A 15,253-nucleotide genomic window follows, 5' to 3' on the forward strand; every position below is an offset into this window, starting at 1 on the left:
TATAAAAACAATATAATACAATATAAACAATATATACAATGGAAACTCGGAGGGGAGGTTGACTTGCCCTATAGCTCGAAAAACGTTTTTTGGGCTACCCTATCACAACACACAAAATTAAGTCAAATGGCTTCGAACTTCCGTACAGTTGTTAAATCTAACCATAGTTTTGTCATACGTCAAGAAAAATTTCAATAATTATATTTAATTTAATTTATAGAGTACAAAAGCTATTGCAAACATGTTTTAGTACATAATTATGGGATTCTCACGGAATAAGTAATCTTCTTATTTCCTTTTTGTATTTTTTATAAAAGTATTTATAACTTTTTTTCAAATAATATAATAATAATAGCGTTATCTAAAGTTTGGTCGAGTTAGAAAAGGGCTAACCATTTAGAATTTGAGATAAGTAAAATCCAAAATCGCATTTTATGCACGTAAGGTATTGAAAATGTAACATATTTTAGCATAACGCCTAAACGGTTCTGATAATTTTTTTCAAAAACTGAGACACGATAGAAGGACGCAATACAGAGATTCTGTGAAAATTTCAGAATTTTTATCCATTTCGATTATGAAGTAGAGCCCTGAAAGTATGAAAGAACAGAGCGGTCCGATAGGTTAGACACTCCCACACGCATTCAGTTGATCGACATGAAGTTGGAGCGTCTTCAATTGTTCTTCGCATGGATAGCTCTTTTTCTGAATTCATCCGGATAATACCTTAAGGGGCCGTGAACATAATACGCTACACATTTTAATATAATATAAATATCGTTGTATACCATTTGGCTTCAAAGCAATTTTATTTTCGCTTTTATTCAAAAAAAGAAAAACGTGTGAAGGATGCACGACCCCTAAGTTAAGTCCCAGCAATCGTAATGGTCCCAACAATCGCGAAACTTGTTATAATTTTAATACATTTTTAAAAAATATGTTAAAAGTATTATTTTATGATAAAACCCACTTATTTTCACCATTTTATAGTGCCAAATGAAATTTCAATAATTTCAAATTAAATAAAAAGCAAGAAACAGAGTTGAGGAGAGTGGTTTCTCAAAAATAATCCACTTTTCTAAAGTTCTTAAGAAGAGATAGGTAATACTATTTTAATTCTTTAAATCATGGAAAAATTTTTTCCTTCGGATATATGATTTTTTACACAATTACCTCAAAAGCGTTTGAAATTTAACAATGTTGAATTAAATGAAAAAAGCTATTGAAGCTACAATTTTTGGGTTTTGTATTCGCCCCCACATTGAAAAATACTGGGAATCTTGAAAAACATTTGCTTCCCCTTTAATTTACAAATTTTAACCGAACATTAATATTCAGTTTTTCTTTCTTTGAGGATGGCCCAAATTGAAGCTCTTCGTATGTAGAATTGATATAAAAATTTAATGTTTCTATATGAAGTTTTCTTTTATTATATTAGTGGTTCAAAAATATGAAAAGTAAGAGAAGGACTTTATTTAATAAATAATTACAATTAATAAAATTGAATTAAATTAATAATTAAAAAATAAATATTCTAATAAAGCGGTAAGATTTTTCATTCGCCCCATGGAATAACTAATGCGGAGCGTAGAAAAATAATAGGAATCATGACGAAAATCGGATTCCTAGTTAAATTCAAAATAAGAATAATGAGAAAAATGAGAAAAACTTGGTTGACCCTTATTCTGGATTTTTTTCTGGTTGTTCGAATTTCTTCGATGATGGCTCAAATTGAAGCTCTTGGCATATAGAATTAAGATAAGAGATACAATTTGTTGTGTTACAGTTTTATTTATTTTTTATATCTGTGGTTAAAAAGCGGAAAATCAGAAATTTGTTTTTTCAGACCCCTATGCTGGAAGCTTTTTTTAAATCCTATTTTGCTCGGGGACATCAGATTCTTGTTTTTTTTTTTAATTTTGTTTATTCTGAATTTAATTTCTTAAACTTTCGCATTTACTTAAATCTTTTAATTCAATAATGTGTAATTCAAACATTCAATATTGCATAATTAGTCAATATTAAACATTTTCTGTGTCAAGAATTTATAACGGACAATTTTAGTTTTTCAATTTTCCACATAAAAGCCCACAAATTTGACAATTAAAAATTTAACCTTTAAAAGATAAAATGTATGCAATTTTAACTTTGGAATAATAAAAATTAAAAACTTTTTAATTGATAGTTAAAAATTGAATAATTCCCGACTTAACTTGAAACATTTAAAAATAAAATAGATGATTTTAAATTAATAGAGTATAAAACTGTACAATTTTAAATGTAACCATTCAAATTATTTTAAATTTTGAGCTTCAATAATTGTAATGGCTGAAAAATCTCGAAAAATAAAATTCTTGAACAAACTATAATATTACCGAATTGGAAAATTCTTAGCCAGTTTATAAAATTGCCGAATTTGAAAATTTCAGAATAAAAAGATTCCTGAAGAGTTAAAATATTACCGAATTTGAAAATTCACGAATAATAAAATTCCCGAATTGTAAAATATCCTAATTAGAACATTCTTAAATTTAAACAATTAATTTCTTTAAAATAAAGATTAGTTATTTATGAAAAATACAATAATTTTAGAAATTTCGAAAATTTTAAATAGTCTTTTTGTATATGAATATTTTATAAATCGGCAATTTTCAGTTGAGAATATTCCAATTCGGTAATACCATAAACTGTTCGGGAATTCTATAATTCAGGAGTTTTATTATTCGTAAATTTTATTATTAAGGAATTTTATTTTTCGGAATTTTTCCGTCGTCCCTAATAATTAAACAATTTTTAATTGAAAACGTTTGAAACAAAATAATTTCAAACTCAAATATTCAAAATACTGAAAGCCTAAATATAGTTGAGCTTACATATCTACATTTGCAATTATAGAAATTTTCAAACTACAAAAAAACGGGTTCAAAGAATGTTTTACAGAAGTTTATAGCAAAAAACTCTGAAACATCAAATTCATTAAAAGAAAGGTTTTGAATATTTAGCATTCATAAAAAAGTTATTTTTTATTTATTGTTTTATTTTATTTATTATATATTTATTTTTTATTCATTGCATTTGGGACAATAATGTAGAAATAACTGAGGCTGGACAAATTTTTCATACAACTCCTTAGCCAAATGTTCATACTACATATATCCTATTGACAAAAACCCAGAAGAAAAAATCACCCAAACTTTTAATTTATAAAATGTAATTTACTTTCTTGCATGCGTTATTAAGTCAAATTAAAATAGTTTATAAACAAACCTGCGAGATATTGCCAAAAGTAACCTTAACGTTAGAAATAGTTTTCGAAATCCTTTCAGCTCCGTTCTGCAAAGCTTTCCTGGAATCAGTTCTGACATTTCCAAAACTCAAGTTGTGCCAGCTTCTTCCCGATCCAGAATTACCAGAACAATCTTTTTTTTCAGGTCCCTTCGTTTCCTTTCCAAACGAACTATTCCCAGTTGAATAGTCATCTTCAAAACGATCCTGCAGTCTTCTTCTTAAACTCTTTCGTGCTTTGGGAAGATCTAAAGAATTTCCGACATTTAAAATATCGCGATGAAATACAAACGAGACGCTTCGCGAGTCAGGTGGCATTTTTTAACGGTTCACTGGTATAATCACTGAAAAAATCAACTGATCCCCTTCCCGATGGGATTTCTTAGTTTAGTACAACAAATCGTTCCTTGGAGTTACCCAGACTGTTACAGAAGTTGTCGATTTTCTATTGAAAACCGGATTTAATGAAGCCAGAAGGCGGAAAACAAAGCAAATTAATTACGTTTGACGGATATGCGGATGGCAACGATGGTCAGTGGCAAACAACGGTTTTCTTGAATTTGAACTCGGATAACTTCGGTTCTTTTCGGCAGTCCCCGGTGGAACCCCATATAAAATAGGACGTAATTTTTCTTCACTGAATATTACTCCGAAAAAGTAATGTGGCGTACGTGGGACTGTACAAGGAAAATTTTTGAGTTTCTAGTTGTTTTAAATGAAAATAAAGCTGTCTTTTATATCTTTTGAAGAAAAGACATGAGAATTGAGAAATTGATTTAATTGATACACTCCTGGGCTATGTAAAACGAAAAGGAGAAAAACATTAGTGCACAGGTCTGGATACATGCTTTTTGTTGTAAAGTGCAACATAACCTAAAATGTCGTTGAGATTGTAATTGCAAGTTACATGGCAATCATTACTTTACAAGACTATAATTACAACACAAAAGTTTGTGTGTAATTCGTCTAGGTGGTGTTAATACGGAATGTATCAAAGGGATATTGCCTGGGTGTGAGAATAGGACACACGCTCGTAGAGAGAATAGAAAATCTCTGAATTTTGCAGTTTGGTTTGAGATGCAGGACTATTGAATGCAAAACATTTATAACCTACTCTGAATGAGATTTATGAGCTCTCAAATCCTAGGTCGAAAGGAAACCGAGATCGGAATGTTCGTGTGCGTCACGTCGGTAATGTCGAGTGCACGATCAAGCGTAACTTTCCGGTGTGACACTTGAAGTCGTGTTGCGTTTGATTTATCAATAATTTGAACCTTTCTAGTGCTTCAATGGAGAGAATGACTTATGCCGCGCGAAAAACGCGAGACAAAAGAACTAAAAGTGTCAAGTGTGATCGGGGGTAGTGATCGGCGTTAAAATGGCAATATCTAGTTGGATGATCTGGGGTAGGAGTCTTCGGAGTAGCAGGCCTCATCGGAGTACGTAAAAACCTTGAAAAACGTGTTGATTTGATATTCGGTGGTTTTGTAATGAGCCCTTTGCTTTTCCAGGTCGGCAGGATAACGAAGACAACTGCGTAAAACTCGACCTGTCAAAAGGTTAGTGACCTAACCTATTAAGTGGATGCAGTCATATGCCTGTATTCTTTCCACGCTTTTAAGATACATAACTTGCTTTACATTTTGTAAGCGCAACTTTTTTTTATAACAGAATTCGGCAATTCAAGCATGCTAACTAGCGAGCTGGAAATAGTGTACCCATTCTTGTCAATAATAGTCACATTTTCCCCATAACATCAAACGTTTTTGACAAGTGCAAATAGTTTTACAATTTAAACATTTGAACTCTGTAATTCATAATTTGTTTGAAACTTTATAAATGAAACCATTTCAAATTAATAGAGTTCGATATTGAAGAATTTGCGAATTAGATGCTTGAATACTTGAAAATTTTAATTCTACCATTTGATTTTCGATTGAAAGCCTTAATAGTTGTTACGAGAAAAGGATAGTTACTTTTGATAATGTAAATTATAGGTTTGACCTACTTATTTAAAATAAATAAATATATAAATTTATGTACATGTATTCATGGATTTTAGGTTTGAAGGAGAACATCAAAGAGGCTTTAACAAATATCTGCCAGCGTCAAGGTGTTACCAGCATAAAAAAGCTTGCTTACCTTAATGCTATCGTCAAACTCGTAAGTGAAAATAACGCTAACGACTTTGGCTACAATGCTGAGCAACTATTCTGTTGGTAAGGTTTCACTTTTTTTGCTTAGCAGCTTTCTATCAAAATTCATTAGCACAGTTTAACAATATTTATCACAAAGTTTTAAAACTTTCCTTCGAAAGTCAACCTTTTTAAAGCTGAAATATTAAAAGTGCTTCTAAATGAAAAAATTTCGGATTAAAGCATTTTAAATAATTAAAACGTAGTGTATACAGCTTTAATTTTATATTTCGGTATCTGGTCACAGAAGAGTGATCTGTTACAAATCGATTCCCTTTTCCAAGTCTCCCTTTAAAAATTACGCAAAATATTGTACTGTTTTTCTATAACAGTAAAAAATATTGTCGGAACAGAAAGTTCCTTATTAACACAGCAATTTGCCGGGCTAGAAACTTTAAATACGACAAAAAATTCTGGTGCTATAAATGATCGACCTAATTAAAATATATTTAAAAAATAAATTAATCGCCATCTTATATTTTGATTTTTTACTGTGTTAAATCTAACTTTATGAATTAAAAAACTAAGCTACTCAGGCATTTAAACGTGCTCTTTAATTAGGCAATGTTTCATCTTTAATCAATAGCTACCCATATAATTAAGGAAGATATCTTAATGAAAAGGCGTTAAAAATAACTCGAAAATAACCCTAGTGGAAACCCTATAATGTCTACATGACAACCCACTTCGAAAGTACGTCAAATATGAAACTCTTTTAATATTTTAATAATAAATCATTATTGTAATAATTGTTTCTACGAAAAAAATCAGCTATATTTTTGATCATAGGTGCCACGCGCGACTCTCGTTGAGTCAAAATTTTGTCTTCGATTTAATTTCATAAACACCTAAAATGAAACATAATACTTACAAACATTATATTTCGGGCAAGATTACGTTATCCGTGGCGACAAACTTTTATTGTGGATTCTTATAGGATTTTTAGCGACAAATATGAATCCGAAAGTTTTAAATCGATGTCTCGAATAGTTTTTGATTTATTGATTTTTGAAACTTTTTTGTTTAATTTACATAATTACTTAAGTTCATTCCGATAAGCGATTTTTGTACAAGAAAAAGGAGTTTTAATGTGGATTCCTATGAGGGAAAAGGGCCAGGGTTGTGATCTTACATTATTTCAATGACCAGTCACAGGGGTGCCTTCGATATCTTGAAAACTATTCGAGATATCGATTTAAATATTGCAGATGCGTATTTCTCGCAAAAAGTCCTATCGAAATTCATATTCAGAAATTATGTTTTACAAAAAAAGTCAGTAATTTTAACATAAAAAATCGATGTATCGAAAGCTATTCGAGATATCGACTTAAAACTTTCAGATTCATGTTTCTCGCAAAAAATCCTATAGGAATTCACAATAAAACTTTTTCGCCACGGATATCGTAATCTCCCCATTTTTAGATACTTTACTTGTAAAATAAAATCACTAATTTTTATTTTTGGAAGGGTTTCAAAAAATGATTACACCCCTAGTAACATTTAAATTGAAATATTTTCTATTTGAAATTCATCAATGGAAATTTTGAAATCTATACAGTGAACGAATTTAAACTAACAGTCCAAAGTTAAAAAGTTTTGGCTTTGGAGCATTTGAAATTTATCGAGTATCAAAAGTATATGATATTAAAAGCATCATAGTGAATGGCTCTTGTGCTCTTTTGTACCATTTTAACATTTATTATACATTTGTTTAAACTTATAAATTGATAAAATTTGTAGTAAAAAAAGTTTATGATTAGAACCATAACAGTAGAGGAATTTTAAACTAAGAATGAAAAGTTTAACTATTTCAGTTTGAAAGCATCGAGATTTGTACAATCTGATAGTTTTTCAAATCTTACCATTTTCAGTCATGTACATACATACATAGTACTATTAAAAGTCATTTAGGTCGCATTTTTTAAGTTTTCGTAGTAATTGTATCATTTTAATTATATTGTAAGTTCTAAGTTAAAAATCTCCGAGATTTTAGTCCCAAAATGAACCCCTTAGGTAGACCCTTAGTCCTACCTTCGGCAGCTACGAACGAACCCTTAAGTCACCGGGACAATTTTGAAGTTGAAATTTCGATAAACCGCCTTTCAAGAAAAACTCATTTAAAGTTTTTAAGTTCAATAAGCGAATTTGTATGATTTCTCATTTTCAAAAATTGACTAAAAAATTCTTATAACTTCTAAAATAAATGTGAAAATTAGGTCCCTTTTGATTTGGACGTACACAAATGTTAAAATTTTTTAAAATTTGTAATTTTCTAAATGAAACGTTTCTAATCTAAATTCTAAGCGTTTTAGGGTAAAAATGTTTAATTCTAAACCATTAAGAAATAAGCAGTTTTAAATTGTATTGGTTCAAGATTGAAAAATATTAAATTTATGCTTGAGAAAATAAAAAATGTAAAGCATTCAAATTATTTATTAAAACAAATTATTATATTAAAAGAAACTATTCCAAGGTTAAACAGTAAAAATTGGATAATTTGAAACTGAAAGCGTTCAAAGTTGAATGATTTTGTTTCCACCGCCCAGAGAAATAAAAATAACAACAGGATAACTTGGAATAACTCGAGAGCGATGAAATTCTCAACGTGATAAAAAATAAAGGTTTCAAGTTTAAACTTTTTAAGAAATGTAATTCTCTCGAACTTAGATACAGCAAAAAACTAATAAATATCAAATATAAAGACTTTCAAGTAGGAGAATTGAAAATATGTTGAAGTTCTCATCCTTTATTCCCATTTCTAGATTCATTTATATTAATGTAGATATATGTCTAAATACAATATATATTTCAGTTTGCGAGTGGGTCTTATTCACGAAGCCACTCAAGTTCGTGCAGCAGCCTTACGAGCTGTGCGCTATATGCTCAAAAAAGAGCAAGACGTTGTGGCGATCAACAAGCTACAATACCCATACTTCGTGGCTCGTAGCATGGACGTTAATCTCCGGAACGAAATGGAAAGAATGCAAGCCCTACGCTTAGTCCGAAGAATCCTGGTTCTAGCTCCTAAACACTTTAGTCCCGCCTTAGCGAGATCGCTCATAAGTCTCACAAACGGCGGTATCGACGAGAAAGATCGAGCTTTTCGAGCCTTCCTTGCAACCCTCTGCGAACTAGGAGTCCTCAATGCCAACCTATTGATAAATTGTGGAGGGGTTGCTACCTTAGCGCGGGCCGCTATGACGGGCCAAAGTTCTACGATAATCGAATCCGTAGTTGGCGTTCTCTTAAAGTTATTAACCTCCCCCGAAACGAGGAGCCATGTGTCTCTCCTTTCCTTAGCGACTCCCTACTGCGAACTTCATTCTCCAGGCTCAGAAAAAACAAAAGATGACGGAGAGCAGAAATTCACAGCTAGCAAACATGCACTTTTGAGTGTCTTAAGATCGTACCCTGGTATCTTACACTTCTGTCATCCAAACGACACTTCCGGATTAAGAGCGATCGTCGACATTCTCTACGTGGAACAATTGGAAGTTAGAGGAGCGGTTTTGGAACTTTTTTATGAATTATTAGGATTGCCTCTGCCAATGTGGACCGACGAACCAGATGTTGCTCTCGCAGCTGTTGATCCTAATCGAGCTCGGGAGAATTGGAAGCTGTCTGAAGGTTTCGTAGCTGCCGAAGGTAGGACGCTTTTACCCACTTTAATGTCCCACAGCCCTAACATCACAGAACTTCACCTAGCTTTGCTGGTCTACGTTCTCCTAGAATGCGAATTACACAAAGCTCTCGCGGAAACTATCGTCTCATCTGACACTTTCATCTCAGTGCGAGCCGCAGTTCTTCTAGGTGGATTGTTGCATCTCGCGCATTCGCTCTTACCACCCGAAGTTTGCGATCTCACTCCACCTTTGCCTAATTTATTAGAGCACGCGAGTGCGGGAAGGCATCAAGCTTTAGCAGCAGTTGCAATTTTGGGACGCATGCACGCGATGATGAGAAGAAAACCTACGCCCACAAGTCTTTTTTTAGACAGACTTCTTCAGGCCGGAACGTGGTTGCGACCGACGATACCGAGGCGGCATCGGGTGTCGATTAAAAGCTGGCTCAAGAGAGAGTCGCCGACTAGTTTGCTTTTGAAAGACGCTCAGGTTCTCACGTCGAAAGATGCACTCGCTTGGAACTGGCCTGTTATTCGTTCTATTCTACATTCTAGGGAGGAATCTTTAAGGATTCTTCATGACTCAGATCATAGGCTTTTCATCAAGAAACTACTAAAATATTTCAAGCCTTCGTCAAATCAATATAGCAGAGTGGAACTGGGAACAAATGCGATGCTAGCGCGCGAAGCGACTTTGGCCGGATGTGACTTGATAAACTGTTTACTTGAGTTCCATGAACCGGATGGTACTAGGTTATTGAATGAGTTGGTAGGGGATATAGCTGAACAAATCGCATCGATCCGTTCATCACAATCCGCTCATGATTGTCTCTTTTCTCCTAGACACATGTCGACCACCTGTTGTCAGAAGTATTTCCTCTTTCTGGGCCAGTTGAGTCATTCTGCGAAGGGCACGGTTATTTTGAAGGGGTTCAATTTATTGGAAAAGCTGCAGGATCTTGCGATCGCTACGAATCATGATTGCTATGTAAAACTCATAACCTCGAGTCTGGATTATTCGAGGGAAGGATTGAACAGGAAGGTCATGAACAAAATTATATCCGAAGCTTCTCTGGAAAGCACTCGACTCTATGCGACACAGTTTTTAAGGTTGATACTAAGAGCTAAAATGGCCGATGCCTATCAGTGGGCGCTTAGTAGTTTATTAGGAAGATTGGTCGACACGAGTAAGACAGTCTCTTTAGCAGCTCTAGACGCTCTCCACGAAGCTTGCGAGGAGCCAGAATACCTCGAGGCCTTTTACGAACAGAAGAAGGATTGGGATGATAGATTGCAGCCTTTGGGGGATCGGGGGTACTTACTGAAGGTCAGATTCTATTCTCTAAGATCTGGTTTCTCAAATCTTTCCTCTCCAGCAGAAGAGTTAGAAAAGTGGATAAAAGCCGGAGGATTCGCGGAACGATATGTCGGATTGATTGAAGGAGAGATCCATGACTGTCTGACTCGTAGGCAACGGGGCGAGAATGGGAGTTATCTGAGAAGAAGTACCAACACTTTCATTTTGCCTCGAGATGTTTTCATCCTTCCGCATTTAATCGGTCAGATAGTGCAGCATGAGTTAGGCTTACAACTTCTGGTAAGGCGGAATGTTTTGCAAAGATTTGCAAGAATTGTTCAAAGGTTTCGGCATGAATTTGGAACTGGTGAAGTGGAGCCGAGTCTCAAGAACATGAAGGGAAGTCGATCAATTTTAGAAGATTCGTATCTGGTGTCGGAGGAATCGGGAACTGACGAAACGGCCGAATCGAATAGATTGGAAACGATCATCGATTCAGAAGTGATGGAATTGTCGGAGACTCATACCCCGCAGAAAACGGATTCTCTGGTAGAGATTCGTAGAAAGCTGAGCTTGGATGAATCGAGGAGAACTACTCCGGAGAGGAGCTGGAAAGGTGAATCTGAAATTCGAGATGATAATTCCACTAATTTTGAAGGAAGACTGTTAAAAGTAAAGGCTGCCTTGTGGGTTTTGGGCCATGCGGGAACTTCGGCTGAAGGTGTAGAGCAACTAAAGCACTTGGCAATTATCGAAATGTTGACTGCGATGGCGGAAACGTGTCCTTATTATGCGGTACGTGCAACGGCTATGTACTCTTTAAGTCTGATTGCTACAACTCGCGCTGGCGCTGATGTACTCTTTACTTTAAATTGGCCCTGCGTTAGATACAGACGTGGAGAACATTGGCCTGTGGTTCCACCGAGCAATCCTTATCCGCCTCCTAGTCCTCCTCCTGTCCAAAGGCATCACCGAAGTCTTAGCGATGGTAAGCCTGATTTTCCAGAACCTGTGATCCGAAGGACGAGGAATCGTTCGGAAAGCGCTGCTACTGAGTTAGAAACGAGGAGGTTTATCCTTCCGTGAGTATAGTTCAAATTTTTTTCCCCCTTTGGATTAAATTCTGATAGGCTACTTGCTAACCCAACTATGAAATTCTTTGAAATTAATTAAAAACCAAGAATCTAACGATGAAATTTCAACGACACAGTGCTGAATGTTTCCACTCAAATTAGATAGAAACCAATAATAAAAAAGGATAAAAAAGAAAGCAACCTCCAAATCCCACCTTTCTTCTTTTCTCTCTTCTTATTTTATTTTTTGGTAGATTACGAGTGTGATGATCCTGAAATTCTTGGTTTAATTTCCAAAAATTTCATAGTTAAATTTGAATGTTGGACATTACAGAGGAATACAAAGTTGTACTTATTCTTAATTTAATGTCTTAAATTATACTTATTAACTGCAGTACAATCTACTAGGTAGTGAAATTGACTGTAATTCAATATGCCTCTATGGCATTTGCAATCTTTTTACAGAAATTGGTATGGTTTCAGAGAAAGAGGTGAAACGCCGAGTCCTGTATCTAGCGTTCAGAGGCTAAGTCAACAAGACGCGGAAGGCTATGCTAAACTTCGTAGCATCCAACGTGTTCGCAGGCCGAGTTTCTCTCAGAGTAGTTTAGAGGTTTGTTAACAAATTTAAGATAAATAATTAACACGTTTTTTATAGCAAAATTCTAAAGATTTAGTTTTCTTATAAGAAGTAATTCCCAAATCGGGCATCGAGAAGATATGAGAATATTGAACTATGGTATTTACCACAAAGAAACTTGTTCGAAATCGACTAAAGTATATATTTTTTTTTTGTAAAAGCTAATCCCGAAGAGTAAGCGAATTAAAAACTATATTATCGCTATACTATATCACTATATTATTTTTTACTTCAGAAAAGTCTTCCAAAATGCTGAAACTTTGCTAATTTTGGAATAACGCACAAAAAGAACTGTAAAGATGTATTTGAAACAAGGAATTTGTTAATCCAAAGCGTTCAAAATGGAAACTGTCTTCAAGTTTAAATAGCTTGAAATTCTAAAATTCACAATTGAAAGCGCTCAAAGTTAAATACTTTCAGTAAAACTTTCAAACGTGTACAATTTCAAATTCAACTATTTTTCATTTGATTAGGTTCGAAATCCAGTTATTTCAATCTCAAACATACGTACTTAAATTTTTAATTTAGGCATTTAAACTTGAACAATTTAATAATAAAAGATTTAACCAAATTTAACAGTATTTTAACATTTGCTTCGTTGCGAGCCAAAAAATTCGCAGAACAAAAAAAGTTTATGGACCGACAAAAATTCCGCGCGGCTCGCAGGGCTCGTAAAACTTGCATTACAATCTTATGTCGTTGTGAGCTCAACTAAAAGGTTATTAAATATTTGTTTACAGATGTATAGTTCAGACGGAAGACGCTCTCTTCAAAGTCTTTCGGAATTTGAGTTCACACGCAGTTGGATGACTGAAAGTATATTCTCATCAACACCACCTCCGCTGCCGCCACCACCTCCGCCATTAGAAGGCGACAATAGTTCATATTATATGGGTATTTGCCTTCCAAGGAAACTTACTGCGATTTTCCCTGTACCTGTTGGCCCATTTTCTGTCGGTAGAGTGGAAGAGAAACCGAAGATTAACGTCGACGCAAGTGGCACCGATGAAGAGTCGAGTTCTGAATATGACATAGGAGGAGAACATTGTCGTGTGTGTTTAATTTGTTACACTGGGACAAATAATTCTAAGGACTGCGATGGAGAATCAGATTCGAAACTCAGAAGGTAAAAATAACGCTTTTCATCATGCTTTATACCATGCATATTATTTATAATCTTCTTAAAAAATAATTTATTTTCTTTTAGGGAAATTCTCAGGCACATACAACGCTTAGCGAATCCTGTATTATACAAACACAGTCGACAAACGTTATTAAGACTGCGGCAGCGGTATCCTGAAAAATTTCAGGTAAATCACCAAGTCTTAAAAATCTTCAATTTAATTCAATCTTCGTTGTTATAAATTTCAACTTTGAAATAAAGGTTTATTTATTATCGGCAGGACACATGTTTATTTTCCGAAGTAGCTGCTCGTTTAGGGAGCAATACTTACAGAATACCTGCACGGCGGTTTCTTCAAGAATTGTTTTTAGATTCTTCATTTGACGCAGTAAGTTCTTAATGTAAAAAGGGTTGTGAATTTCTATTTCCGATGGATCATCACTCAGTCTAAAAATTAAATTTGTTCAATAGCTATACGTAGAACCATCGGAGATATTAAAGATTTCGGTGGTCAAAGAGAAGAAACCCTCTCCGCCTGCCGTTCCAACTTCGCCTGCTGATAATCCTCGCGTATCGGTTAAGACTCCAGAGACTAAAATTAATGGAAGAGTGACACCATCGTTTGTTCAAAATGATCCATTAACTGTGGTGCCGGAGGAAGCGGCTGGTCAGCCTAGAATTGCATATGCGCAAAATAAAAATAAGGAAGTGATACTCATGACGGAAAGATTGAGCGACGAGAAAATCATTGCTGAAATTTTAAAGCCGGAAGAAAGAATAAAAGTGCCGAAGAGTTCTGATAAGATGTGTAAAGTGACAAGTACAAATACTACCATCAGCCTTGATTAGTACTTCATGACGTTTCACCATCTGTACATACTTTTATATTAAAATCGATTATTTCGTACAAAATAAAACGGACAATGCTACAATTAAGAAAATGTTCTTTTTAAATAATCCTCATAAAAAATCGAGGGGTTTGAGTGTACAACTAGATTTCAAAAGATTTTTAACCCGTGGAAGGCACACTCCTTTCACGCACCCTTTATAGGCACACTGGTGCGAATTGGTTTTTTTGCAATGTTAATACTAAATATTTAACCTATTGAACATATAATAAACAAGCCTGCACAAATGCCAGAAAACTAAAAACAATTTCCGGAGCGATTGTCGCACCAGTATGCCTTCTACGGGTGAAGATTTCACGAAGGCTTTTTACACCATGAAAGCAAAGTAAATAAAAAATTTAAAAATATATAAAATAAAAGTGTCATTGTATCCAATGTCAAATATCTTTAGTTTTCCAATTGTAATTTTAAAATTTGTAATGTATTTATTTCTAAACGAAAGCTCAGTTTTGTAGACTGCAACTCAAAATAATTTAATTTTGAAACGTGTAAAGAAAAATTAAAAACTTTTGTTCTAAATTGTTCAATTTTTGCCAAAAATTAAATTTTTAAATTCACAAATTTTAAGTTTAATGTGTTACAAATTTAAAAGTGACGTTTTAAAAAAATATTCCAATTTTATTAAATGAAAATATCAATTTTACAGGTTTCCAATTTTTTATTGTTAAAATTTACTTTAACTCTGCACCCCCCCCCCCCCCCCCCCCCCCCCCCCCCCCCCCCCCCCCCCCCCTACTGTCTCGAATTTGGCACCCAGACGTGATGTGCTAAACTAAGTTTATAATTTCCAAATTATTGAACCAAATTGACTCAAGAACAAAGTTCAGGATTGAAAAAAGTTCACTTTGTGAAAATTCGAACAGAAACTAGTTCAATTCGGCAACATCATTGAAGATAAACAGAACCGCAATGATAGTGATAGATAGAATATCAATTTAAATCTAATGTTCTTTATATTAGGTATTTTCACTTCAATGAACAGCTAACTTCACTTCGTAGATTGCTGAGGGTAAAACAAGGGACCAAATGTATGGGATTCAGTTCATTTTGCCTTATTTTGTTCATATCTTCGTGAAAGCTAATTTATTCTGCATAAGTGTATTTGAGAAA

General features: G+C 34.2%; 2 protein-coding genes across 2 annotated transcripts in view; one reads left to right on the forward strand and one right to left on the reverse strand.

Annotated features, from left to right (window-relative positions):
* The window catches only part of LOC117176787, a 7,143-nt gene extending 2,820 nt beyond the window's left edge, over positions 1-4,323 (reverse strand). Inside the window, exons 1-2 of the mRNA XM_033367086.1 lie at positions 3,788-4,323; positions 3,268-3,533 (exon numbers count right to left, since the gene is read on the reverse strand). Of these exons, the coding sequence (XP_033222977.1) occupies positions 3,268-3,533; positions 3,788-3,896 (375 nt within the window). The 5' untranslated portion in view covers positions 3,897-4,323. The remainder of the gene's footprint in view (positions 1-3,267; positions 3,534-3,787) is intronic.
* LOC117176784 (rapamycin-insensitive companion of mTOR) overlaps positions 1-14,171 on the forward strand; it is a 20,593-nt gene extending 6,422 nt beyond the window's left edge. Inside the window, exons 2-10 of the mRNA XM_033367081.1 lie at positions 4,568-4,724; positions 4,797-4,844; positions 5,348-5,504; positions 8,293-11,481; positions 11,956-12,085; positions 12,853-13,238; positions 13,320-13,422; positions 13,516-13,623; positions 13,707-14,171. Of these exons, the coding sequence (XP_033222972.1) occupies positions 4,664-4,724; positions 4,797-4,844; positions 5,348-5,504; positions 8,293-11,481; positions 11,956-12,085; positions 12,853-13,238; positions 13,320-13,422; positions 13,516-13,623; positions 13,707-14,084 (4,560 nt within the window). The 5' untranslated portion in view covers positions 4,568-4,663 and the 3' untranslated portion in view covers positions 14,085-14,171. The remainder of the gene's footprint in view (positions 1-4,567; positions 4,725-4,796; positions 4,845-5,347; positions 5,505-8,292; positions 11,482-11,955; positions 12,086-12,852; positions 13,239-13,319; positions 13,423-13,515; positions 13,624-13,706) is intronic.
* Positions 14,172-15,253: the final 1,082 nt, after the last annotated feature.

This window comes from Belonocnema kinseyi, chromosome 7, assembly GCF_010883055.1.
Source record: "Belonocnema kinseyi isolate 2016_QV_RU_SX_M_011 chromosome 7, B_treatae_v1, whole genome shotgun sequence".
In the NCBI taxonomy this organism is placed as follows: Eukaryota; Metazoa; Arthropoda; class Insecta; order Hymenoptera; family Cynipidae; genus Belonocnema; species Belonocnema kinseyi.